Below are 27,839 nucleotides of genomic sequence, written 5' to 3'. Positions count from 1 at the left end.
TTAAGGGGGGAAGTGAGTACATATGTGATTCCAATACTACTAAAATTTCATACTGAGCTAAAATATAATTATACCTTGACTACAAAATTTTAAGATTATTTTTATTTACAAGTTTTGAAAAATGTACATTTTTTTTTACATGGGTTACCTGTGCAAAGTTAGATTTAGAAGTAAATGCACAAAATGTGACAATGGAACATTTAGACAAAATATTTACTAGCCTTGTCCCACACTGCTACTTAAAAGTACTGTCTATTCAAAGGTATAAATACCCAAAGAAAGATTGCAAACGATCTGAAGGTTCTTATGATACCGAACGGGAAGAAGAAACTAAAGCATGCAGCATTAACTCAGGATTTGAGTGGAAAATAGTTTGCCACAGATACGCTTCTTTCATTCGGTTAATTAAAACTAAATAGTTAGGGGAGGTTACAAATTTGTTCATCTAAGGTAGCACTGCTCCTTTGAAAAGATGTAAGGATCACAAAGCTTTCCTACCTTAAGAAACTAATGTTTCCATTCCTCTGCTCCCACACCTCTTTAAATAGTCAAAATGCTGAGCCTTCCCACACAGCTGTCCCTAGGTAGCCGTCAGTACAGACAAGCATCGGAGGCTTCGATGTGCGCGTCAGCAACATCACCTTTTCCCCTCGAATACTTTTCTGGCTGCTGGACCCCGTGGCTGTGGGACCCGCAGACAAGGCCCACTGTGGTCTGAAAAGTGGCGTGGTGTGCCCGGTGAGTTTCTTGCCAGGGGAGGGTGTGTCAGTGACTACAACTGCTGTACTCCTTTGGCTGAGTCCTTTTAACATTCTTCCTACCAATGAAAACCATCATGTAATTCATACCGGTTAGGTCTTAGAAACATTGCATTTTGAACATTCATCTCTTTAAAATGCATGTTTGAATGGATTTGTTTCCCTGATTTTGATAGGCCCTATTCCAAACATTTGCTTCTAAATCCAACACAAGTGTTTCAGCCAGGATGAAACACTGCAGCCATCATTTCGTTAAAAATAACATCCTGGTCATCGAGCTCTGCAGAAGCACCACTTGTATAACAATTCATTGGAAAAGCTTAGTGTAAAGTACAGCAGCAAAACGCTGCCCTAAAGCTGGCGATGAGGTCCAACAGAAAAGGACTCAGCATTTGCAATGTTGCACTTAACCCAGGGACAGGACATCTGATCTCATAGAGGGTGTTTCTATGTTCAAGGAGAAGCTAGAAGGGGTAGGAAAAGCTTGGCGAGGGAAGATGAAAACAGCACAATAACTAGTTTGCTTTTAATGAAGTAAATGTAATGACACTGAGGAACAGGAAGATGACAAACATCAATAGATAGTTTCCTTATGCCCAGCCGCCTCTTTCGCTGCCCCCGCGTCAACAGTCACGCCAGCTCTGTTCTACTATCGCCGAAACACGCTTCTCGTATTCCCGCTTGTTCTCCTGGTACAGCTGAGCGGCCTGGCTGTTTGCTGGGCTGTTGGGGTTGGGCTCATCCAGTAGAGACTAGAAAGACAATTTGTAAAAGGTCAGTTCCTCCATGCAAAAACGAAAGAAACAAAACAAAAAACATAAGATACTCAATTGAATTGTTGTAAATCTCATCTAAATTTGCTCTCTTAGCACGCTAATCTCGAGTTACATTAATCTGCTAGTAGCTAGGCAAATATATATATTTTCTGGTGGCTTAGGTCTTAATGACCTACATTTTACCTTAAGTTACAGCTTTCAAAAACAATTCAATTGTTAATATAAACATATAAAAGGCCATAGTTTGTCACATGAAGGAAAATTCACCTGTATGGATGTTAAAATAGAAGACACGTCATAAGTTGGACTCCAACGGTTCTGAAGTATGTCCAGACATATACTACCGTCTGCATAGACTAAGGGCAGAGAAGTATGTTAAACATAATAAAACCATTAAGGCTTTTACAGCAGAATCAAGATAAATAAAGTCAAGAAACCTTTGCTCTTGAGGTTTAGGATCCTAAGCTACTTCGTAGTTAACCTTCCTAAAAAGTCATCAGCATTACTAGTGAAATAATCAGGAGAATGTCAAGTGGAATCAGTACAGAATGGGAAGATAGTTTGGGCTCCTTCTGAAGACTGCCCTATTCTCCAGGAAATCCTAAACATTTTCTGACAGGGTCCGTAGGCACCCACAGACTTGTGAGAAATTCACTCCATCAAATTTGTAAACTGAATCTTCTATATGAAATAACAAAAGATAGCTCTATGTTCACAAGGTTTCGTGTTGGTATGAAGGTAATATCTGATACCCTGGAAAATACTTTATTAACCTGAATAAAAGGCAAGCTCTTCTAGGCTTTCTACTAGGAAACAAAAAAAAGAAGGAAAGGAAATGCTAAGTTAGAATCACCTGCAGTGTTTCAGAGTACACACTGGATACCTGGCCTTCCAGAGTCTGACATGCAGTACGCCTGGAGTGGTGCCAGAGCATCTTTATTTTTAAAAGGTTCTGTGGTAATTCTGATCTGCATCCAAAGTTGAAAACTATTGTCTTAAACACTAGTGAAAAAATTACAACACAAGACTACCTCAATCAGACCTCACATGAGAAGGAAATCTCCAGAGCATCTTTATTTCTGTTTAATAAGTACATGAGAAAGAGCATCAAAACCAGGATGCTCTCTGATTCCAAAGAAAGGCCAAGTAGCTTTCCTGCTCTAGTTTTCGGACCACAGCCCCAGACAGCAAGAGTGTCCCGGAACAAGTCCAGTTTTCAGGAAACCTCAGATTGCCGAAATATTAGAGTACCACAAACAAATCCATAGGAAATGTGGAATACCTCCCGAATGAACAGGACGTTAATTTAAATACTGTATTAAAAGTGATACTTGCCATTTGGATGAAACATCTTAGAGACAAATCTGACCGTAGGCGGTTTATTTGGATATTCCTCAGTGAATTCTATTATAAGCTTAAATGTTCCTGTAGTTAGAAAAGAAAGGTTTAAAAAAACATAGTTATCACTTTGTTCAGGAGCACTTTGTTTTTAATACTTTTAATACTATGTGACTTTTTTTCAACTCTTAAATGAAATAATGCAAAGATACAGGGAGACTAAGAGCTACATCTCCAGAAATTGCTCTAAAAATTGACAATGATATACCACCCAAAGATGATGACTTTTTGTTTTGTTTTGTAACTATTCTCCTCTAAACTTAAATACAGCCACCTCAAACTCAAAATTACTACCTGTGGTGTAACTTGAACCACTGTACATTTTGAAGACATCCTTAAAATGACAAGAAACTAGAGCCTAAATTTGGCCTTCTTCCTTCAGAAAACCGGAAGACATCAGGGTCTATTTGCATCAGCTGCCATCTTAAACTCTCCGAAGGTTTTTAAAATGGACTAGAAAGGCTCTGGCCGGTTGGCTCAGTGGTAAAGCATCAGCCTGGCGTGCAGAAGTCCCAGGTTCGATTCCCGGCCAGGGCACACAGGAGAAGTGCCCATTTGCTTCTCCACCCCTCCCCCTCCTTCCTCTCTGTCTCTCTCTTCCCCTCCCGCAGCCGAGGCTCCATTGGAGCAAAGATGGCCCGGGCACTGGGGATGGCTCCTTGGCCTCTGCCCCAGGCGCTAGAGTGGCTCTGGTCGCAACAGAGCGACGCCCCGGAGGGGCAGAACGTCGCCCCCTGGTGGGCGTGCCGGGTGGATCCCGGTCGGGCACATGCGGGAGTCCGTCTGACTGTCTCTCCCCATTTCCAGCTTCAGAAAAATACAAAAAAATAAAAAATAAAAAAATAAAATGGACTAGAAAGAATAGGATTACAGAGGTCCAAAAATCAATGCTAGAAAAAAAGTCAATAATCAAATTATTTTTAAAATAGAAGGTAATATGTATAAAAGTATTCACTGGTTCCTTTCAATGTAATGGCAACTCTAGAGTGAAGACATAATAGGATGTAAGCCAGAGAAAACTTCACAGTTCCTCTCATAACCCTTAAGTATGACTCACAAGGCACTTCCCTCTAAAATCAACTCAGTTATTCACACTACTGGAGGGAATTAATGGCAGAAATAATTTAAAAATCACATTAGATTACATTCATGTCTCCAGAAGATTTAGCTAATAATGCTTGTTTAGGTTACTATTGAAGTGAATTTATTTTTCTGGAATATATGTCAACTAAGGTAGCAGAAGGCCCTGAAGCATACTAGATTGTAGACTTAGAGGGGAAAACTAGATTTCATTCAAGAATTGTAGGATTGCGCCTGACCAGGCGGTGGTGCGGTGGTGCAGTGGATAGAGCGTTGGACTGGGATGTGGAAGGACCCAGGTTTGAGACCCCGAGGTCACCAGCTTGAGTGCAGGCTCATCTGGCTTGAGCAAGGCTCACCAGCTTGGACCCAAGGTCGCTGACTCAAGCAAGGGGTTACTTGGTCTGCTGAAGGCCCGAGGTCAAGGCACATATGAGAAAGCAATCAATGAACTAAGCTGTCGCAATGCGCAACGAAAAACTGATGATTGATGCTTCTCATCTCTCTCCGTTCCTGTCTGTCTGTCCCTATCTATCCCTCTCTCTGACTCTGTCTCTCAAAAAAACAAACAAACAAAAAACTAAGGTGTTGCAATGAGCAACAAAGAACTGATGATTGATGCTTCTCATCTCTCTGTTCCTGTCTGTCTGTCCCTGTCTATCCCTCTGACTCTCTCTGTATATATATATAAAAAAAAATTGTAGGATTGCCTGACCAGGTGGTGGCACAGTGGGTAGAGTGTCGGACTGGGATGCGGAGGACCCAGGTTTAAGACCCTGAGGTCACCAGCTTGAGCCCAAGGTCACTAGCTTGAGCAAGGCATCAGAAGGTCTGCTGTACCGCCCCTGGGTCAAGGCACATATGAGAAATCAATCAATGAACTAAGGTGCCGCAACAAAAAATTGGTGCTTCTCATCTCTCTCCCTTCTTGTCTGTCTGTCCCTATCTGTCCCTCCCTCTGATCTCTGTCTCTGTGAAAAAAAAAAAAAGAAATGTAGGATGGTCCTGGCCAGTCGGCCCAATGGTAGAGCATAGGCCTGGCGTGTGGATGTCCCAGGTTTGATTTCCTATCAAGACACACAGGGGTGCCCTGGCCAGTTGGCTCAGTGGTAGAGCATCGGCCTGGTGTGCAGGAGTCCTGGGTTCGATTCCCGGCCAGGGCACACAGGAGAAGCGCCCATCTGTTTCTCCACCCCTCCCCCTCTCCTTCCTCTCTGTCTCTCTCTTCCCCTCCTGCAGCCGAGGCTCCATTGGAGCAAAGTTGGCCCCGGCACTGAGGATGGCTCTGTGGCCTCTGCCTCAGGCACTAGAATGGCTCTGGTTGCAACAGAGTAATGCCCCAGAGGGGCAGAGCATCACCCCCTGGTGGGCATACCGGGTGGATCCTGGTCGGGCGCATGCGGGAGTCTGTCATCTGTCTGACTGCCTCCCCATTTCCAGCTTCGGAAAAAAGCAAAAAAAAAAAAAAAAAGACACACAGGAAAAGCAACCATCTGCTTTACCCCCCTCTCCTCTCTCTCTCTTCCCCTCTCGCAACTGGCCAGGGCGCTGAAGACGGCACCATGGCCTTGCCTCAGGCGCTAAAATGGCTCCAACTGCAACAGAGCAACAGCCCAGATGGGCAGAGCATTGCCCCCTAGTGGGCTTGCTGTGTATATCCCGGTCTGGGCGCATGGGGGAGGGAGTCTGTCTCTCTGCCTCTTCACTTTTCACTTAAGGTACAAAATTAAAAAAAAAAAATGTAGGATGATGTGATTTGGGGAGATTTATTTTCTCTAAAATGTTATTTTAAATTTGATTTAAATTCAAAACAATTGGGCAACTATTTTCCTGACTGAAATCTCTTCAAGTAAATTTATGGAATCATTTACCATCTGGTATAAGGTGACACATGTTCTACTATGTTACTTTGGTACACTTAATAAATCACTTACTCTAATACAACAGATCACACTTCAGATAACAGTATAATTTGTTGCTGATTCCTTCAGAGTAGGCAATTTATTTCCTTCTTGCTTCCATTAATAGGTTTATTACCACTAACTGAAAAGTTTGTTTTCTACCAGCAAGCACAAAGGGAACAACTGGATAACAAAGTTGCCCTTGGCATGAACATGTATCTGTTTCAGACTAATTTAAAGTGTAACATGCAGAGACTCTGGACAAGAAAAAAACAAACATTTTGGAATGGACAAACATGCTATAGAGCACAGGTAGTCAACCTTTTTATACCTACGGCCCACTTTTATATCTGTTAGTAGTAAAATCTTCTAAACGCCCACTGGTTCCACAGTAATGGTGATTTATAAAGTAGGGAAGTAACTTTATAAAATTTATAAAGCAGAGTTACAGCAAGTTAAAGCATATGATAATAATTACTTACCAAGTACTTTATGTCAGATTTTCACTAAGCTTGGCAGAATAAACCTTTATAAAACAACTTACTATAGTTAAATCTATCTTTTATTTATACTTTGGTTGCTCCGCTACCGCCCACCATGAAAGCTGGAACGCCCCCTAGTGGGCGGTAGGGACCAGGTTGACTACCACTGCTCTAGGACATCAGAGCGTACTTCACCTTTATCGCCACCTGGCCATAAATCTTCCCCTTTTTGAGGAAGAAATCATAGTTTTCCTTTTCAGTACTACTGATATAATATGCAAAAAAAAGTGGGAGTCGGTGTTAGAGAGTTCAAAACTTGGAGCTTCCTTATGTCTCTCAAGTGTAAACACATTTGGCTCAATGCTGAAATCTGATAAAATGATAGATAAGAGATGCATCATCAAGGCATTGATTGCTCTAAATCGGGGCGGGTATCATAGCACACGGAGTTCTCAGGTACTTTAAATTAAAACCACCATTAAATATAGTATCTCAAGGTAGTAAAACAACACAATGCAGGCATAAGTGGCACTTTGAAGTCACACTGACCTGGGCTCAAACCCTTGTCATGCTACTTACTAGCTGTGAAGTCTTGGGGAAGCCACTCAACTCGATCTCAAGCTCCTCATCTGTACAATGGGGTTAATAATAGTACCCACCACAGAACACTGCTGTGAAGTTTCAATGAGGGAAGTATGCACAGTGACACAAAGGAAGTGCTCCACAAATATTAATAGTTCTGAAGTTTCAAGACCCAGGTGAAGGAGGTAAAGCCCCCAAATCTAAACTTCATTATTAGTAAGAAATATACAATTAATGGATTCAAGTATTAAATAGGACTTTATCTGTGACCTGGATCAAACAAATTAAATGCAAGCTGAGTACCTATGTTGGTGGCTCTCAATACCCTTGACTTGAACTGTCTGCCTAATACTTGCCCAGAAGTTCAACAAGACACTTACCTAGCTACCAACGAAGAGCCAAGTCTTTTAAAGCGGCTGACTATTCTGAGAAGTGCAACGGAGTGCTTATGTCTACTTGCACATAAATGAGGACTTATGCAAATACTCCAAATACTTATTTAAAAGGGGATATTTCATATCCCCAGCCACACTGAACAATCAGAGCCTCTAGTATAACCCTCAGTTCCATTTCTGAGATCCGAAACTATTGTTAAAGAAATTTAAAATCCTAGCATTAATATGCAATTGAGACTAGTGTATTCTCTGAATAGCTGGAAGGCTTTAAAGCAACTGAAAATGTAAGCCTCGCCATAGTACACAATCTGGACTGATTTTGTTCCAGTCCCTGAGCAGGCCAAAACATTGTGAGGAAAGGATCGATCTATCGATACATAGGAACCAGGAAAATGACATAAACGTGTTAAATGGCTGGTGTCTGGCAATAGGGAGTGATATGGTTAAACTAAAGAATGGATGTTCTGCTAAAAACATTCACAAAATCAGATTTTTTAAAATACTGGGGTGGCCAAAGAAAACACCTCTGCGGACGTTTTCTGCCATTTTTCCATCAGATTATGACCCCTGAAAGGAAAGCAGAGTACATGTCCTTGAAACATTTTTTTTGATGACTAAAAATTCTGATCTTTAAGATAACACCCTTAAACGAATCACTTAAAATCCACTAAGGGTGTTTTTAAGTGATTCGTTTAAAAAAAAAATCTTACACCCAAATTCTTAATTATTATGCAAAGCAAACTAGTATCTCACTGTGTCTGTTAACAATTTTTAGATGATGTGGAGAATGATTTATTCCGTAGCCTTTGTATTAGCATAATACCCACAATTTTTTCGAGGAAGCATTGCCCCCGCAGGGCTTTGTTTAGTGGTGTAAGCTCTCGGAAACATTTCCCTCTCCTCCAAGTCTGTGGAGTTAAATCAGAGTTGTTTGCTTCTAAGATTTTATCTCTTTAACTAGGGTCTGGCTATTCCAGAAACTTCCACTATAAATGGTTTTCAGGAAAGCAGCAGCAAAAAAAAAAAAAAAAGTCTGGGGGGCTGTTATTTTATCTAATACATTAGAAGTAGCAAAATCAACTATGCCACCTGTCCCTAATCAATCTTTTCCAGTATATTAGCTAAGCGTAAATGAGGGGTATTAACAAATGGTCAAAATCTTTTTGCAGCCACAGCCAGTGTTCTAGACGCCCGAGGAAGCATTCTTGGATAGCAGACTACTCAAGAGAATGAATCAGACAAGAGTACTGTTGTTTAGCCTGCGTAATTCCGTTCAGTAATGCCAGGATAGAGATACACATCATCAAAAATAGAGTCAGTAATGTCAAGAGGGAAAGTCCAGGTAGGTAATGGATTCTATAAGTACCTTTTCAATTCATACCACTTAAAACAAGAGTAGCACCATTAAAATATTTAAGTATCCAACCCCCAGCAAAATGATGTACTATTAATAAAGCTGTGCCCAACATAAAGGAGTCTAAGTAAAATCAGGAAGAAAAAAAAAAGTCATTGAAAACACAGCCTGCTAAAGCAAATACACAGTTAATCTGCACATAAAACTTAGGTAGGAAGAACTAGCACGAATCCCACAGAGCAAAATTCAGTCTGGCTATGGATCAGCTCAAATGAGTTACCGCACCAAAGAATTGCCTTCAGGATCCCTTTCTCCTGCTGTCATGTCTTTTTATTGGAACACCGAGGAGCAGTGATATTTACCCAGGGAATGAACGTAGACAGGAAGGTAAAAGTATTCGGGTGAATGTCTGCAGCGTCCTAGGGAAATCTGAGTATTTGAAACAAATTATAGAATCTGTTGATACTGTCCCAGCTCACAACATCTTGTGGACTGGTAGCATCAAAAAGCAACAAAGTTGCCAACATAAGTATGTGCTCAGTAGTTTTCAAAAATGTTTTTGTTCCCACCTTCAAAGTGAGTTACATGCGTGTGTGTACACTACACGACTAAAAGAAGATAACTCATTGAGAAAAGAATAACAGAAAGATTCTTTCCTTTTAAAAAATACCTCAAATATTAAAGATGTCAAACAGTAGTTCAAATACTTTTAATCATCTTTTAAGTGAATGAAACTTTCAAAAAAAAAAAAAAAACAAACAAAACCCACACGCACAATTAGGTGCACATAAAACTGTGTCCATGTGAATTTCCTAGTTGTGATACAGTAACATAGCCCTTCAGATGTTACCAAAGGAGGGCTTGGGGGAGGTCGGTGAAGGGTAGACCGTGTCCCTGCTCTATTATGTATTATAACTGCACATAAATCTGTAATTACCTCAAAGTAGAAAGTTTTTAAAGAAAAAGTCAAAAGCAATTAATATGTGTGTTTCTTATGGTCAAATCTAAATCTGTAAAAACTCATTTTAAAATAAGAAATGATATTATACTCAAACTGGCCATTAAAAACCCATTTTCGAGCAGTGAAAGTGGCAGGCATTCAATGCCATATTGTAGAAAACAGAGCTGTGTGCAAGGATGCTCGCATCCCTTCGGTGTCCAAAGAACATATTAAGAATGTGCTGTCCCTACTTCCTGCCCTTGTGGTCGAGTGCTAAGCAGATGTCTATCAGCAAGTGGTTGGCTTGATACTAACTGCGTATCTTGGTGGGGGCTGAATTTTACAGATCAAAGCCCAGACCTCAAAAGTCCTTAATAACAGGGCTGTGATGCTCCTTTCAAAAAGTGATTGCCTTCCTCACAAATCTTTTTAAAGTAAGCCAGAAAAAAGGTGCAACTGTAGTCAAGTAGACAATAGCCAGAGCAACATGCCACACAGCGGGTCCCAGTCGGGCCTCCGGGGGGCAGGGGCTAGGGAGCAACGGGGTCCTAATCCTAGGAGGAGGCACTTCCGGGGCGACCGGGGACCCTTCCCCCAGGCGCTCAGGCTCCTGAAAGGGGTGTAAAGAAACTCTTACCATCTTCAAACGGGGTCCCTTCAGGCCTGCAACACAGACAAAAAGAGTCAGTTCCTGCCTCAGGGGTTCCTGGCTCCCATTTTAGGACACGGCTGTGCCCTGCTCTGCCCAGCTCTGCCCACTCCACCTCAGGGAAAGCACCGGCCCGGCCCCCGGCCCCGGCCCCGGCCCCGGCCCCGGGCCCCCACGGAGGGATGTGCCAGGCTCCGGAGCCCAGCGCAGGCCGGCCGCCGCGCCCGCCCCGCCCCCCTGAGAGAACCCCGCACGGCTCCCCTGACAGCGGGAGCCGAGCTAATCGAGGCACAGGCTCCGGGGAGGCGCTAGGCCCGGCAGCCCCCGGCGCTGCCCCTCTGCCGCCCCGCCGCCGCCAGGGGCCGCCTCGCAGCCCCCACGGCTCGCCAACGCCCGGGACACACACTCACCCGAAAATGACCGCGTTCCACACCATTATGTTGTTCTCGGACGGAGCCCCGCTGACGCCGGCTGGGGGGTCCTCCTGCAACCTTCAGAGAAACAGAGCGGGGCCCGGTCCCGCAGCCGCCCCGCCCGCCCCCCGCCCGCCCCGGACCCGCCCTGCGTCCCGCCGGCCGCCCCGGCCGCCGCGGTCCCCGATGGCTACCTCTTGAAGTCCCGCATGAGGCGCCGCCGAGCCGGGGTAGACATATCGCGAGTGGGGTCAGGGCTGGGGCATACACCGAGCTCTCCGGTCCCGGCGGATGGAGAGGGGGCCGAGGAGGCGGAAGACTCCGAAGAACCTGGGGAGGAGGCGCCCAGAGGCACAGCACTGCCCCTCTCAAGTCGAGGGTCGGTCTGGCGCCGGCTGAGCACCACCCCAGAGTAGACAGGGGCTGAACCAACCTGGAGGGAACGAGGGGGGGATGGAACGCCTGACGCCGGACAGGCCGTACCAACGCGGGCGGGCGGGGGGAGGAAAGTTGCTGAGGTCATTAAACCCTGGCTGAGCGGCGGGGTCTGAGCGGCGAGCTCCTGGGGGAACGAAAGCCTACAATTCCTCAGGATTGGGTGGCGGGATCGGCTCGATCCCCACCTGCTAAGTCTAGTACGAACCCTGGGGAGCTTTTTTTGATTCCTCTCTCTCCTCTACCCTACCCTCCCTTCCCCCTCTCCTTGATCCCCACCTGCTAAGACTAGTACGAACTCTGGGGAGCTTTTTTGGATTCCTCTCCTCTCCTCTCCTCTCCTCTCCTCTCCTCTCCTCTCCTCTCCTCTCCTCTCCTCTCCTCTCCTCTCCTCTCCCCTCCCCTCCCCTCCCCTCCCCTCCCCTCCCCTCCCCTCCCCTCCTCTCCTCTCCCCTCCCTTCCCCTCCTCTCCTCTCCTCCCCTCCCCTGCCCTCCTTTCCTTTCCTCTCCTCTCCCTCCTCTCCCTCCCTCTCCTCCCCTCCCCTGCCCTCCTTTCCTCTCCTCTCCTCTCCCCTCCCCTCCCTTCACCTCCTCTCCTCTCCTCCCCTCCCCTGCCCTCCTTTCCTTTCCTCTCCTCTCCCTTCCTCTCCCCTCCCCTCCCCTCCTCTCCTCTCCCCTCCCCTCCCTTCACCTCCTCTCCTCTCCTCACCTCCCCTGCCCTCCTTTCCTTTCCTCTCCTCTCCCTCCTCTCCCTCCCTCTCCTCCCCTCCCCTGCCCTCCTTTCCTCTCCTCTCCTCTCCCTCCTCTCCCTCCCTCTCCTCCCCTCCCCTGCCCTCCTTTCCTCTCCTCTCCTCTCCCTCCTCTCCCTCCCTCTCCTCCCCTCCCCTGCCCTTCACTCCTCTCCTCTCCCTCCCTCTCCTCCCCTCCCCTGCCCTCCTCTCCTCTCCTCTCCCTCCCTCTCCTCCCCTCCCTTGCCCTCCTCTCCTCTCCTCTCCCTCCCTCTTCTCCTCTCCCCTCCCCTCCCTTCACCTCCTCTCCTCTCCTCCCCTCCCCTACCCTCCTTTCCTCTCCTCTCCTCTCCCTCCCTCTTCTCCCCACCCCTCCTCTCCTCTCCTCTCCTCTCCCTCCCTCTCCTCCCCTCCCCTGCCCTCCTTTCCTCTCCTCTCCTCTCCTCTCCTCTCCTCTCCCTCCCTCCCCTCCCCTCCCCTCCTTTCCTCTCCTCTCCTCTCCCTCCCTCCCTCTCCTCCCCTCCCTCTCCTCCCCTCCCCTGCCCTCCTGTCCTCTCCTCTCCTCTCCCTTCCTCTCCTCCCCTCCCCTCCCCTCCTTTCCTCTCCTCCCCTTGCCTCTCCTCCCCTCCTTTCCTCTCCTCTCCCTTCCTCCCCTCCCCTCCCCTCCCTTCCCCTCCCCTCCTTTCCTTTCCTCTCCTCTCCTCTCCCTTCCTCTCCTCCCCTCCCTCCTTTCCTTTCCTCTCCTCTCCTCTCCCTTCCTCTCCTCCCCTCCCCTCTTTCCTTTCCTCTCCTCTCCTCTCCTCCCCTCCCCTCCCCTCCCCTCCCCTTTTTTCTTATCTCTTTCAGTCCATTTTTTTTCTTTTATTATTTTTTTTTAGACCAGATAACTTAAAGGGCACCCTGTGGCTGGGAGAAGAAGGATGGAAATCCCAAACTACAGGAGGAGGGAGAGGGCAGAGGCAAACCCAACGGTTCTCAGAAAGCGGGACCTGCGGGTGCATGCATATCCCCTGCAGACACAGGGGACTGGGGAGGTTAAATCATTGAAGATCCAAAGAATAAACGGGCCTCCATTACGAGAGGGGCTGTTGGTTCCTTTTCTGTGGGATGACTGTGAGGGATTTGGGTGCCAACTTTGAGGCTGATGATCACCCCAAAGCAGAATGAAATGCTGCTGTGTGTCCTGGGGGAGGAAAAGAGAGTTTAAGGCAAGAATGAGATTTTAGCTCTGTGTACTCACAATTTGGCTCTGGAACCACATTTCTCCTTTGCAGATAAACGAACCAACGAATGTCCAACTGCAGAGAATGGCAAAGGCAGTGGGTCTGAAGTACAAGTAATGGGAAGATGGGCACGAAAAGTTGCAGATTTCAAGGAAGAGTCACAGTTAAGATGCAGACCTGCAAAAGCAATGACAGTTTTAAAGAATAACTTTCAATGGTAAACCCCAAGTAACTTAGAAGTTAGGCAAAATACTCATTTCAGAATTTTTGGCCCTGGCTGGGTAGCTCAGTTGATTAGAGCATTGTCTCAATATGCCAAAGCTGCTAGTTTGATCCCCGGTCAGGACACATACAAGAAGCAACCAATGAATGCATAAATAAGTAGAACAAATTGATCCTTCTCTCTCTCTCTCTCTCTCTCTCTCTCTCTCCTCAATAAAAAAAATGCTTATAAGAATTTTGGATGCCCCTGACCAAATGGTTCAGTTGGTTAGAGTGTCCACCCATAGCATACAGGTTGCCAGTTTGATTTCCGGTCAGGGCACATACAGGAGCAGATCGGTGTTCCTCTTTCTCTGTTCCTCTCTCCCTGACTCCCTCTAAAGAAGTAAATATCCCTGGTTGGTTGGCTCAGTGGATAGAGCATTAGCCTGGCATATGGCTGTCCTGGGTTCAATTCCCAGTCAGGACACACATGAGAAGCAACCATCTGCTTCTCTCCTCCTCCCACTCCCCCTTCTCTCCCTCTTCCCCTCCTGCAGCCAGTAACTCGATTGCTTTGAATCTCGGCCACAAGCGTTGATCGAATGATCTCAGCACATCAGCCTCAAGTGCTAAAAATAGCTTGGTAGATTTGAGCATCGGTCCCAGATGGGGGTTGCTGCTGGATGCCAAGTGAATGCTAGGTCGGGGCACATGCAGGAATCTGTCTCACTATCCCCTCTCTCAAATAAATAAATAATTTTCAAAAATATGAGAAAAGTAAGTTTAAGTCCTGGACAGCTTTGAATGCCAAGCCAATGGATTTCTTGGAAGATGGATGAGCAGGAAAGAGGCATGATTAGAGCTGTGTTAATCAGACATTGATCCCAGGAAAGCAGCCAGGGATTCTTGGAGTATTCTAGACCAGTGGTCCCCAACTCCCAGGCCACGGACCAGTACTGGACCGTGGGCCATTTGGTACCGGTCCACAAAGAAAGAATAAATAACTTACATTATTTCCGTTTTATTTATATTTAAGTCTGAACAATGTTTTATTTTTAAAAAATGACCAGATTCCCTCTGTTACATCCATCTAAGACTCACTCTTGATGCTTGTCTCGGTCACATGATACATTTATATGTCCCACCCTAAAGGCCGGTCCATGAAAATATTTTCTGACAAACCAGTCCGTGGCCCAAAAAAGGTTTGGGACCATTGTTCTAGACCAGAAATACCAAACCAGGCAGTGACAATAAAAATGGAAATGGAAAGAGACTTAGCAACAGAATGACTATGGGGGCAAGACAGAAGGAAGAGTCAACATGGCTGGAGTTCTAGGTCCAAAGACAGCTGGAGGTTTGAAGGTGCCATTAACAGAATTAGGAAATAAAGGGGGAGGGGAAGTTTTGGGAGAAGACTTACTGAGTTCGTGGGATGGTGAGACATATACACGAAGATGTCCACAATGCGCCTGACCAGGCGGTGGCACAGTGGATAGAGCATCGGACTGGGATGCGGAGGACCCAGGTTCAAGACCCCTGAGGTCGCCAGCTTGAGTGCGGGCTCATCTGGTTTGAGTGAAGCTCACCAGCTTGGACCCAAGGTCACTGGCTTGAGCAAGGGGTTATTAGCTCTGCTGTAGCCACACACACACACACACACACACACACCCCGTCAAGGCACATATGAGAAATCAATCAATGAACAACTAAGGTGTTGCAATGAAAAACTGATGATTGATGCTTCTCATCTCTCTCCGTTTCTGTCTGTCCCTATCTATTCCTCTCTCTGACTCTGTCTCTGTAAAAAAAAAAAAAAGGATGTCCACAATGTACCAGATGTGCAGAAATTTGTTTCTAACATGGGAGGTGGGAGACACTTGACAGTAGTAGTAATTCTAGCTGCTGCTTAACAACAGGTACTTTCATGTCAAGGATTTATATGTCCCATTAACTCCAAACTCTAAGTTAGGGCAAGTCTCCCTAAGATCCTTACATTATGGCTGTGGTGGGAAGAGGGTATAAAAATCAATTTTGAAAACCTTTCCCCTCATCTAGAAACTTGGACTAATACACACATATGAAACCTACAAAAGCAAACCTGTTCCTTTTCTATTGCTGCTTAATAAATCAGCACAAGGTGTTGGCCCAGTTCAGTTCTTGGTGGCTGTAAGACTAAGGCCCCCATTTCCTCACTGGCTTCCAGCCAGGGACCCTGCCCAGCTCGTAGAGGTCTCCCGCGTTGCTTGCCATGTGGTCTATTCCATCTTCAAAGTCAGCAACAGAGAAATCTCTCTCCCATCCAATCACTTTCACATTCTGAATCTCTTCACGAAGAGCCCAGTTCACTTTAAAGGTTTATCTGATTAGGTCAGGCTCACCCCAGATAGTCTCCTATCTGAAAATCATCTGACTTGTGGCCTTCATTACAACTGCAAAATTCTCCTCACAGCAGAACCTAGATTAGTTCCTGAGTGAATAACTGAAAGAGAGTGTGTGTACCTCAATAGCCAGGAATCTTTTTATAGTAATTTTATTTATTGATTTCATAGGAAGAGGAAGGAGGGAGGGGGAGAGAGAGAGAGAGAGAGAGAGAGAGAGAGAGAGAGAGAGAGAGAGAAACATCAAACATCAATCCATTCCTGTATGTGCTCTGACCTGGGAATTGAACCAGCAACCTCTGTGCTTCGGGTGATGCTCTAACCCACCGAGCTATCCGGTCAGGGCATAGCCAGGAATCTTGAGAGAGGAGTGGCACTTTAGAATTCTGCCTACCAGAGCAGCAGCAAGATATGTAGCAGAAGCGTGTGCATCCACAAATGATGAGGGGCTGCGCAGCAGGCCACCCATCAGTCTGGTGAGGTTAGAACAAGCTTCCTTGGAATGGATCAATTTCAACTTTGTTTCAAAAGCCATGAAAGCAGGGCTTGGGAGAGAAGCACTCAATCAGTTTCTACGATAGTAACAAGGACGCGGAGCTAATCCATGTCCTGGGGATAGTGGGCAGATTAACATGGCTGATAGAGAATAAGGAGACCTACGCCTGACCAGGTGGTGGCGCAGTGGATAGAGCGTCGGACTGGGATGCGGAAGGACCCAGGTTCGAGACCCCGAGGTCGCCAGCTTGAGCGCAGGCTCATCTGGCTTGAGCAAAGAGCTCATCAGCTTGGACCCAGGGTCACTGGCTCCAGCAGGGGGTTACTCGGTCTGCTGAAGGCCCACGGTCAAGGCACATGTGAGACAGCAATCAATGAACAACTAATAAGGAGACCTACTCTTGGAAAAGTGAAGGTGACAGAAGTTTATTAAATGCCCTCGAATGCAAGGATGAGGATGTTAGGCCTGCTAGGCAGCTTTCATAAGTGTTTGAGCCTAAGAAAGATGTGCTGAGAACATCCTACTGAGAAGCGGTACACAATGTACCAGAGAGTAAGAAAGAGACTGGAAGCTCCTGACGCTGGATACAAACGTCTGAAAGTCATCAAAGGCTAGAGATGCATTTGGATTTTTTGTGGCTTTGTCTGTTTTCTGAAATTTCTTTTCTCTTCCTTTCATGGATCACCTAACCGGGAATACTCAGGAGCATGAACCCATGGCACCAGGACAGGGAGAGCACGCTGCCTTGCATTGCAGGAACACAGCACCCCCACAGCCCTCGTCGGAAGCGCGTTGTCATAGCAATCAGCAGCACAGGAGAGTGTTCTCCAGCACAGAAGATTATCAGGCTAGCACATACTAACTATAGCAGAGTTGGCCAAGCCGTCCTTCCACCCCTTCTCACCTCTATATCTTGAAGAAATAACCTCTTCAAAGCCAAGCATCCCTCTTGCCCCAAGAGCAAGGGTAAAAAAAACTAGAAGTCTGCCTGACCAGGCAGTGGCACAGTGGCTAGAACATCAGACTGGGATGTAGAGGACCCAGGTTCAAAACCCCAAGGTTGCCAGCTTGAGCATGACCTCACCAGCTTGAGCAAGGGGTCGCTGGTTTGAGCATGGGATCATAAACATGACCCCATGGTCGCTGGCTTGAGCCCAAGGTCGCTGGCTTGAGCCCAAGGTTGCTGGCTTGAGCCCAAGGTCGCTGGCTTGAGCCCACGGTCGCTGGCTTGAGCCCAAGGTTACTGGCTTGAGCAAGGGGTCACTCGGTCTGCTGAAGGCCCTGGTCAAGGCACATATGAGAAAGCAATCAATAAACAACTAAGGTGCTGCAACGAAGAATTGATGCTTCTCATCTCTCTCCCTTCCTGTCTGTCCCTCTCTGTCCCTCTCTCTGACTCTCTGTCTCTGTCAAAACAACAACAAGAACAAAAAACAACTAGAAGTCCTTTTCAGTCTAAAGTGTCTTAGCAACACAGCATCAGGGAAGAGGAAAAATAATTCCAAATTCTCTTTTTGGCAAGGATTTGAGAAGTTTCCTAAAAGGCAGACTGTGAAATATAGGAGTATGGGGCTAGAATTTCACTCATGAAGCTTTCAAAATGCAGACTAGCTAGATTGTGATTTTCCTGAACTATTTTGGATTGGAAGGAGAGAACGGATAAACTATCATTTCCTGCCTATGAGGCTGTGAGTTTTTATTTCTGTTAGCCAGTGAAGGCAAGGAATTTTATTTTTCTATAGTTTTCACTCTATTGGTCAAATGCGGTACACAGGGCAACCAAGAAACAACAGAAAATAAAGTCAAAAGGTCTTTCTTGACTCCAGTAATCTCAGAAGACAACTCAAGAGAATCATTGGAAACAATTGGTCACATTGTGGTTTTTGGCAATAAAAGTAGTAGTATGCTGTTCAGCTATAGCCCCTAGGACACAGGAAGAGAAGGGGGAGGGGATGGAAGGAGGGAGAGGAGAAAGAAAAAGTGCAGTTTAGTGAAATGGGGAAATTCGGGCATGAACAGGATTTTACTACCAGCTGAATTGTTCAATCAAGAGAAAAGAAGGCATGATATAGTAGGCTGCATAATGCTCCCCCAGCCCCCCTCAAGACCTCCGCGTCCTAATCTCTGCAATCTCTGCATACCGTATCTTAAATTGACAAGGCAACTTTGCAGCTGTGGTTAAATTTAAGAGACTTGAGAAAGGGAGGTTATCCAGGATTAAATTGGTGGGCCTGGTATAATCATGAGGGTCCTTATACAAGGGAAGGAGGAGTCCTAATTCAGAGAGAAGGCCATGTGACAATGGAACCAGAAACTGGAGTGAGACAGCCACAATCCAGGAAGCGAAGGAACATGGAAGCCTCTAGAAGCTGGAGGAAGCAGAGTGGATCCTCCCCTGGAGACTCTAGGAGCAGCCAGCCCTGCTGACATCTTGATATGAGACCAGAGAGATTGATTTTGGACTTTTTGACCTCCAGGACTGTAACAGTAAATTTGTGTCTCTTAAGCCACTAGATAGTTTGTATAGCAGCCACAGGGAACATGACTACATTGTTGCACATGGGAATTCAATCGAAACAGCTACATCCACCAAATCAAACCTGCCATCTTTTTTCCTATGGCCTGCAAGCTGTATCTTTAAATGGTGGAAAAGGACCAAAAGAAGAATAATACTTAATAATATTTCATGACACATAAAGGCTATATGATATTTAAATTTCAATGTACATAAATAAAGTTTCCTTGGGACACAGCAATGCTCTTTCATTTATGTATTGCTTGTGGCTGCTTTTGTGCTACAATGGCAGGGTTAAGATGCTGTGACAGACTGTATGTGGTACTCTCTTCACTTCGCACTGTTGGTTGGTTCACTACAATTTCCAGTGATGCAATTATAATTCAATGATGTTTTGAGTGTCACGTGTATCACCATATTGTGGCATTTTTTTTTAAGTGAGAGAAAGGAAGACAGAGAGGTAGACTCCCACATGTGCCCTGATTGGGACCCACCTAACAACCCCCACCTGGGGCCGATGCTTGAATTAACTGAGTTATCCTCAGCACCTGTTGCCAACACTCAGATTAACCGAGCTATTCTCAGTGCCTGGGGCCAACACTCAGATTAACAGAGCTATTCTCAATGCCTGGGGTCAACACTCAAACCTATGGAGCCACTGGCTGTAAGAGAGGAAGAGGGAGAGAAGGGGGAGAGGAAGGGGGGAAAGAAGCAGATGGTCACTTCTCATGGGTGCTCTGACCAGGGATCGAACCTGGGACATCTGCACACCAGGCTGACACTCTATCCACTGAGATACTGTGGCATTTTTTAAAAACTAAAAATACCTACCTAGCATGTCAAATCAAGAAAATAAAAGTGGCCTGACCTATGGTGGCGCAGTGGATAAAGCATCGACCTGGAAATGCTGAGGTCGCTGGTTCAAAACCCTGGGCTTGCCTGGTCAAGGCACATATGGGAGTTGATGCTTCCAGCTCCTCCCCTCTCCTCTCTCTCTGTCTCTCCCTCTCCTCTCTAAAAAAAATGAATAAATAAATAAATAATTAAGAAAATAAAAGTGGATTTTAAGTGTCATGCTTTTAAGTGTAGATTACTTGTTCATCAAATTAGCTGGCAAAGCATTGTGTTCATTATTACACAGTGACACTGTAGCATTGCTAAGAGAATACAACAGTATGGACATTACCAAACTAAGCATTCCTCTCAATGTTCCCAGCTCACAGGAAAGCAATGGTTAGAAAATTTAGAAAGTTTAAAATGGAATATCTTATCATAGCAGAATTCTTCACCAAAAAAAAAAAAAAAAAAAAAAAAGAAAGAAAAGAAAGAAAAAAAAATGCAGCTGCGGCCAAAGCCAGTTTCTGAGTGGCTCATTTGTTAGCCAGGGAAGGAAAGCCGTTTACTGATGGTGAGTTCATGAAATCGTGTTGAATTGCAGAAGGCAAAGCAATGTGTCCATGAAAATAAACTTTTTGAAAACTAACAGCCTTTCAGAAAGAGCAGTGGCTCAAACAGTTAAGGACACTGTAAGCAACATCAATAGTCATTTTAAAAATAGGGGAAAGGATTTTAAGTAGTTTTCCTGGTTCTTGATGAATTCACAGATGTCACCAACACTGTTCAGTAGTTTAATCAGAGTCAACGTTGAGTTTAAAGTGATGGAAGAATTGACCTGTACGGATAGTCTGTGTGGAACAACGCAAATGAGAGTATTTCCAAAGAAGTCAAGAAAACCCTAGTCCAATACAACCCAAAGTGTATAGAATCTGCTAACGTGCATTCCAAACATGTGCAGAGCAGAAAAGGGTGTAGTTGGACAAATGTACAAAGCTTGAGAACATGTAAGTTGTTTAAATCTTATGGTTATTCATTTCATTATTAAACAGCAGGTACTTAGCAGGAAAATATTTGAGTTTCTCTTGTGTTATTAACTATTAGTGTCAACAATGTACTTCATTCACTTTCCTGGACTAAACCATTGTCAGCTTCATGAGTTTTTGTCAGAAGTAGAAGCCGACCATTCTGGCTTGCCCTATTGACCGCATTTCATTGGCTTAGCAGTGTTTGTTGTTGTTGTTTTCTTTTTAGTTATTTTAATTTTTTTTTACAGGGACAGAGAGAGAGAGAGAGAGAGAGAGTCAAAGAGAGGGATAGTTAGGGACGGACAGGAACGGAGAGAGATGAGAAGCATCAATCATCAGTTTTTCATGGCAACACCTTAGTTGTTCATTGATTGCTTTCTCACATGTGCCTTGACCGCGGGCCTTCAGCAGACCGAGTGACTCCTTGCTTGAGCCAGCGACCTTGGGTCCAAGCTGGTGAGCTTTTTGCTTAAGCCAGATGAGCACGCACTCAACCAGATGAGCACGCACTCAAGCTGGTGACCTCGGGGTCTCGAACCTGGGTCCTTCCGCATTCCTGTCCGATGCTCTATCCACTGCGCCACCGCCTGGTCAGGCTCTTTTTAGTTATTTTAAAGCTCAAGGCTCAGATTGAAATATTTCTGAATGAGAGGATTCACCCTCAGCTACTATTATTGAACATTGAATGTTTTTTAAAATTACTTTTTACTGTAGACTTGATAATGTTACTTAATTAATTTCACCTAAAATTACAAGGCAAATCACTGCTTATATGTGACACTTATACTGCAGTAAATTAATTTCAATGACAACTGACATTGTTTGAATCAAAAGTAATGTCAAGTTACTTTAATCATTTCCTGTGCTGTAAAAAGTTTAAAAAAAAATAAAGATTTGCATTCCCACACAAATTTGCAGTGGATCTATCTTCTGAGCTCAAATTACACTTTCAGTGGCATTTTTCAGACCTTTATGCAAAGTGCAAAGGAAATTTCTGTATTTCAAAATTATTTTGTGGCCCTGGCCGGTTGGCTCAGTGGTAGAGCGTCGGCCTGGCGTGCTGGAGTCCCAGGTTCAATTCCCGGCCAGGGCACACAGGAGAGGCGCCCATCTGCTTCTTCCCCCTTCCCCCTCTCCTTCCTCTCTGTCTCTCTCTTTCCCTCCTGCCGAGGCTCCATTGGAGCAAAGTTTCCCCGGGTGCTGAGGATGGCTCTGTGGCCTCTGCCTCAGGCACTAGAATGGCTCTGATTGAGGCAGAGCATCGCCCCCTGGTGGGCAGAGCATCGCCCCCTGGTGGGCATGCCCGGTGGATCCCGGTCGGGCACATGCGGGAGTCTGTCTGACTGCCTCCCCGTTTCCAACTTCAGAAAAAAAAAAAAAATTTGTTTATTTGAGGACCTTCCACCTAAATTTCAACTGGAAGCGATTACTCTGCAATGTAATGACGTGCTAAAAGGCCAATATTAAGAGAAGAATATAATTGACTTCTCTAAATGCCTTTTAACAGATGAATACGCTCAATTAAAATCAGTTACTTGGGGATGGATATCAGTATTTGGCAGTACTTATCAGTGTTAATTTTTTTTTCCTCAAAGATAAAATACATAAACATTCCTTATAGATAAACATGAACAGATCAATATTTGCAACTGGTTTTAAAAAATCACTTAAGACCTTTATTAACAGGTGCATGTAGTTTGTTGACTTTTTTTTTTTTTGTATATTTCTGAAGCTGGAAACGGGGAGACAGTCAGACAGACTCTCGCATGCGCCCGACCGGGATCCACCTGGCACGCCCACCAGGGGCGAGGCTCTGCCCACCAGGGGGCGACGCTCTGCCCCTCCAGGGCGTCGCTCTACCTCAACCAGAGCCACTCTAGCGCCTGGGGCAGAGGCCAAGGAGCCATCCCCAGCGCCTGGGCCATCTTTGCTCCAATGGAGCCTTGGCTGCGGAAGGGGAAGAGAGAGACAGAGAGGAAGGAGGGGGAGGGGGTGGAGAAGCAAATGGGCGCTTCTCCTGTGTGCCCTGGCCGGGAATCGAACCCGGGTCCCCCGTACGCCAGGCCGACGCTCTACCGCTGAGCCAACCGGCCAGGGCCTGTTGACTCTTTTGAAAAAAAAAAAATTTGTAAAACTTTTGTTACAAAGTAAAAATGAGGTTCTTAAAAATGCCAACTCAATCATATATGGAACAATTTAAAAACCTTTAAAGCTTTATTAAGATTGCAGCTGTTTTGATGATAGGAAACACTCATTTTGAACCCTAATTAAGTGAAATGTTATTCCCCTCCATCAAAAAAAATGTCATTCTGCCCATTAGTTGACCTATATTACAAAAAAAAATACCTGCTTATTATATCTTAAATTTCATTAATAAAATGTTTGTGGAAGTTTTTCTTTTCTCTCGTGTTATATAAGTACCTACCTAATGTTCTTCGTTTTACCTCTTGGCCCTCAAAGCCTAAAATATTTACTCTCTAACCTTTTACAGAAAAGGTTTACCCACCACTGCAGTAGACTAAGCCACACAAGGGAGTGAGACTATAACTGACCACTATACAACCAGTATCTAGTGCCTGACACATAATAGAAGATCAGTAAACACGGAATAGCATAGAATCATAGGATGACATTGGATTAAGACCTAGGAGCCAGCACTGTGATTCTTTAAGACTTGCGTTGTTAATTTTTTTATACTTTATTTAAGTCATGTTCATTTGAGGACTAGAATATCCCTTTAAATTCACACCAGTGTATCTGGTATATCTTGTACACTACTTCCAGCCAACCTGTCAATTTTCTAGTTATAAACTCCTGCTATCTTCAGTAAGTGCTCCATTAAAAATCTACTATTTTAGCCCTGACCGGATAACTCAGTTGGTTAAAGCATCACCCTTAAGCACAGAGGTTGCTGGTTCAATATCTGGTTGGGGCACATACAGGAACAGATTGATATTCCTTTTTCTCTCTCTTTTTCTTTCCCATTCTCTCTCTAAAATCAATCAATTAAAAAATTTTAATACACTATTTTGGTGTCATCATTTGGATTGTTAAATGTAAACTGTCTCAATGTCCTTATTGTGAATGGATCCAGGATCCTGTCCTCCATAAAAAACATTCTGGAAGAGTTTGTGGGTTGGGAAAAGAAAGGGCAGAAAATGTTCCCTTGTATCTGTGGCAAACAGGATCATTAAGATGTCTCTATTTGCAAATCATTTGTACTGTCAGGGTCTAATATCCAGAATATATAATAACTTATACAATTCAACAATAAAATGACAACTAACCCAATTAAAAGTGATTGAAGGATTTGAATAGACATTTCTCCAAGAAAGATACATAAATGACCAATGTGTGTAAAAGGTACGTACAGTGTATGTAAAAAGGTACATCATTAGCCATCGAGGAAAGGGAAATCAAAATTGCAATGAGGGCCTGACCAGGTGGTGTCACAATGAATAGAGTGTCAAACTGGGACAAAGAGGACACAGGTTTGAAACCCCGAGGTCACCGGCTTGAGCATGGGCTCATCTGGTGTGAGCAAGGCTCACAAGCTTGGACCCAAGGTTGCTGGCTCGAGCAAGGGGTCACTCAGTCTACTGTAACCCCCGGTCAAGGCACATATGAGAAAGCAATCAATGAACAACTAAGGTGCTGCAACATAGAATTGATGCTTCTCATCTCTCTCCCTTCGTGTCTGTCTGTCCCTATCTGTCCCTCTCTCTGTCTCTATCACACACACACACACAGAGACGCACACACACACATACACACACAATTGCAATGAGATACTACTTCACACCTACCAGGATGGCTATGTTTAAAAAGACAGACAAAAATAATTATTGGTGAGGATGTAAAGAAATCAGAACCTCCTACACACACACAGATTTCTGATGGAAATGGTAAAGCCACTTTGAAAAACACACTTGGCAGTTCCTCCAATGTTACTATATGACCCAGCAATTCCACTGCTGATTATACACCAGAGAGAACTAAAAATATATGTCCTCACAAAAACTTGTACAACAGTGTTCATAAGTAGCATTAATCGTTATATCCAAACAGTAGAAACAACTCAAAGGATTATCAATTGATGAATAAACAAAATGTGGTATCCGTACCACAAAATATTTTTCATAATACAGCACGATCAAGTGGGATTTACAGCACAAGGAGGGTTCCACATATGGAAATCAAACAATGTAACACACCCCATCAGCATAACAAAGAGCAGAAACCATATGGTCCTATCAATAGATGCAGAAAGGGCATTCGATAAGATACAACATTTCTTCATGTTTAACACATTCAATAAAATGGGTATAGAAGGAACTACCTCAAGACAATAAAGGCCATAAATGACAAACCATCAGCTAATATCATAATAAATGGTGGAAAACTGAAGGCTTTTCCTCTAAAATCAGGAGCAAGACAAGGCTGTCCACACTCTCCACTCTTATTCAACACAGTGCTGGAAATTTTAACCAGCACAATCAAGTGAGAGAAATAAAAGGCATCCATATCAGAAAAGAAGTATAGGTATCCCTTTTTGCAGATGACATTACCCTGTATATAGAAAACCCCAAAGACTCCACCCCAAAAACCTATTTGAAACAATAAATCAATACAGTAAAGTCGCAGGATACAAAATCAATATATAAAAGTCCACTGCTTTTCTATATGCCAACGATGAAACTTTGGAAAATGAACTAAAAAAACCCAATTCTTTTTACAATTGCAACAATAAAAATATCAAGAACCTACAAATAAGCTTAGCAAAGGATATGAAGGACCTATATATTTAAAACTACAAAATATTATTGAAAGAAATTGTAAAAGATACAGTAAAATGGAAAAAATATTCCCTGTTCATAGATTGGAAGAATCAACATAGTTAAATTGGCCATATTACCCAAAGGAATATACAAATTTAATGCAATCCACATCAAAATTCCAATGTCATTTTTAAAGAAATAGAACAAAAAAAACCCCACCAGCTTTGTATGTAACAATAAAAAAAAAAAAAACCCAAATAGCCAAAGCAATCCTGAGAAACAAAAAGAATGAACCAGAGGTATCACACTACCTGACTTCAAATTATACTATAGAGTCACAATAATCAAACCAACATGGTATTGACAGAAAAGTAGACATACAGACCAATGGAACAGAATCAAGAGCCCAGATATAAACCCACATATATATGGAGAAGTAATTTTTGACAAAGGCGCCAAAAACACACAATGGAGAAAAGAAAGCCTCTTCAATAAAAGGTGCTGGGAAAATTGGAAAGCCACATGCAAAAGAATGAAACTTGACTACAGTTTGTCCCTCTACACAAAAATTAATTCAAAATGGATCAAAGACGTAAATACAAGATCTGAAACAATAAATTACATAGAAGAAAATATAGGTACTAAACTCATGGGCCTTAGCCATAGAGAACAATTTATGAATTTGATCCCAAAGGCAAGAGAAGTAAAGGCAAAAGTAAATGAATGGACTATATCAAACTAAAAAGCTTCTGCACAGCAAAAGAAACTGACAACAAAACAAATAAGCAGCCAACCAAATGGGAGATAATATTTGCAAACAACAGCTCCGATAAGGGGTTAATATCCAAAATATATAAACAACTGACAAAGCTCAGCAACAAACAAACAAACAATCCAATTAAAAAATGAGGAGAGGACCTGAACGGACACTTCTCTGGACAAATGGCCAACAGATATATGAAAAGATACTAATCTTTACTAGCTAATAGAGAAATGTAAAGCCAAACTACAATGAGATACCACCTTGCACCTGTTAGATTAACCATTATCAACAAGACAGGTAATAACAAGTGTTGGAGAGGCTGTGGAGAAAAATGAACCCTCATTCACTGCAGGTGGGAATGTAAACTGGTACAGTCATTATGGAAGAAAGTATTTTGTTTCCTCAAAAAAAAAAAAAAAATTAAGAATAGAACTACCATATTACCCAGGAATCTCTCTACTGGGTATCTATGCCCCAAAACGCAAAAACATTGGTTTGTAAAGACACATGCACCCCCATATTCACTCCAGCATTATTCACAGTGGCCAAGACATGGAGACAACCAAAGTGTCCCTTGATAGAGGATTGGATATAGAAGAAGTGGTACATGTATACAATGGAATACTACTCAGCCATACGAATCAATGACATACTGACATTTACGACAACATAGATGGACCTTGAGAACATTATACTGAGTGAAATAAGTAAATCAGAAAAAGTCAAGAACTGTATGATTTTACACATAGGTGGGATATAAAGCTGAGACTCATGGACATCGATAAAAGTGAAGTGGTTGCCAGGGGGAGGGAGGTGTGGGGGAGGGGTGAAGGGAGTAAAGAGGGACAAATGTAAGATGACAGAAAATGATTTAACTTTGGGTGATGAGTACACAATGTAATCAACAGTTCAAATGCTATAGAAATATTTTCCTGAAACCTATGTACTCTTATCGGTCAATGTCACACTGTTAAATTTGTTTCTAAATAAAATTTTAAAAAATATTTTTCAACTATGAAAAGAAATGAAGTGTTTTTTTTTTTTTTTACTGATTCATTACTACTTTTTACAGATTCACACTACAACATCGATGGACCTTGAATACTTTATGTTAAGTAAAAGAAGCTAGACACCAGCAACCACAATTGTATTATTTTATTCACATAAAATGTCCTGAAGAGGGAAATCCATAAAGACAGAAAGTGAATTAAGGGTTGCCAGGTGGCTGGGAAACAGGTGAGGAGTGACTGCTAACCATATGGGATTTCTTTTTGAGATGATGAAAATGTTCTGAAATTAGATAGTGGTGATGGCTGTACAACTTTGTGAATATACTAAAAAACCACTGAATTAGGCCCTGGCCGGTTGGCTCAGCAGTAGAGCGTCTGCCTAGCGTGCGGAGGACCCGGGTTCGATTCCCGGCCAGGGTACATAGGAGAAGCGCCCATTTGCTTCTCCACCCCTCCGCTGCACTTTCCTCTCTGTCTCTCTCTTCCCCTCCCGCAGCCAAGGCTCCATTGGAGCAAAGATGGCCGGGCACTGGAGATGGCTCTGTGGCCTCTGCCTCAGGCGCTAGAGTGGCTCTGGTCGCAACATGGCGACGCCCAGGATGGGCAGAGCATCGCCCCCTGGTGGGCAGAGTGTCGCCCCATGGTGGGCGTGCCGGGTGGATCCCGGTCGGGCGCATGCGGGAGTCTGTCTGACTGTCTCTCCCTGTTTCCAGCTTCAG

The 27,839-nt window shown here is 44.2% G+C and overlaps 1 protein-coding gene across 1 annotated transcript; it reads right to left on the bottom strand.

The window, feature by feature from the left end:
* Positions 1–938: 938 nt before the first annotated feature.
* Positions 939–11,160, bottom strand: UBE2A (ubiquitin conjugating enzyme E2 A). Its single transcript, XM_066356134.1, has 6 exons — positions 10,923–11,160; positions 10,726–10,806; positions 10,304–10,329; positions 2,870–2,959; positions 1,802–1,890; positions 939–1,510 (listed from the first exon to the last, which is right to left on the bottom strand). Exons 1-6 carry the CDS (start codon positions 10,964–10,966, stop codon positions 1,382–1,384), a joined length of 459 nt encoding a protein of 152 aa, XP_066212231.1. The 5' UTR covers positions 10,967–11,160; the 3' UTR covers positions 939–1,381.
* Between the last annotated feature and the right edge of the window lie 16,679 nt (positions 11,161–27,839).

Source organism: Saccopteryx leptura, chromosome X (assembly GCF_036850995.1).
Source record: "Saccopteryx leptura isolate mSacLep1 chromosome X, mSacLep1_pri_phased_curated, whole genome shotgun sequence".
NCBI classification, from domain to species: Eukaryota; Metazoa; Chordata; class Mammalia; order Chiroptera; family Emballonuridae; genus Saccopteryx; species Saccopteryx leptura.
This window is presented reverse-complemented; position numbering and strand designations above follow the sequence as displayed.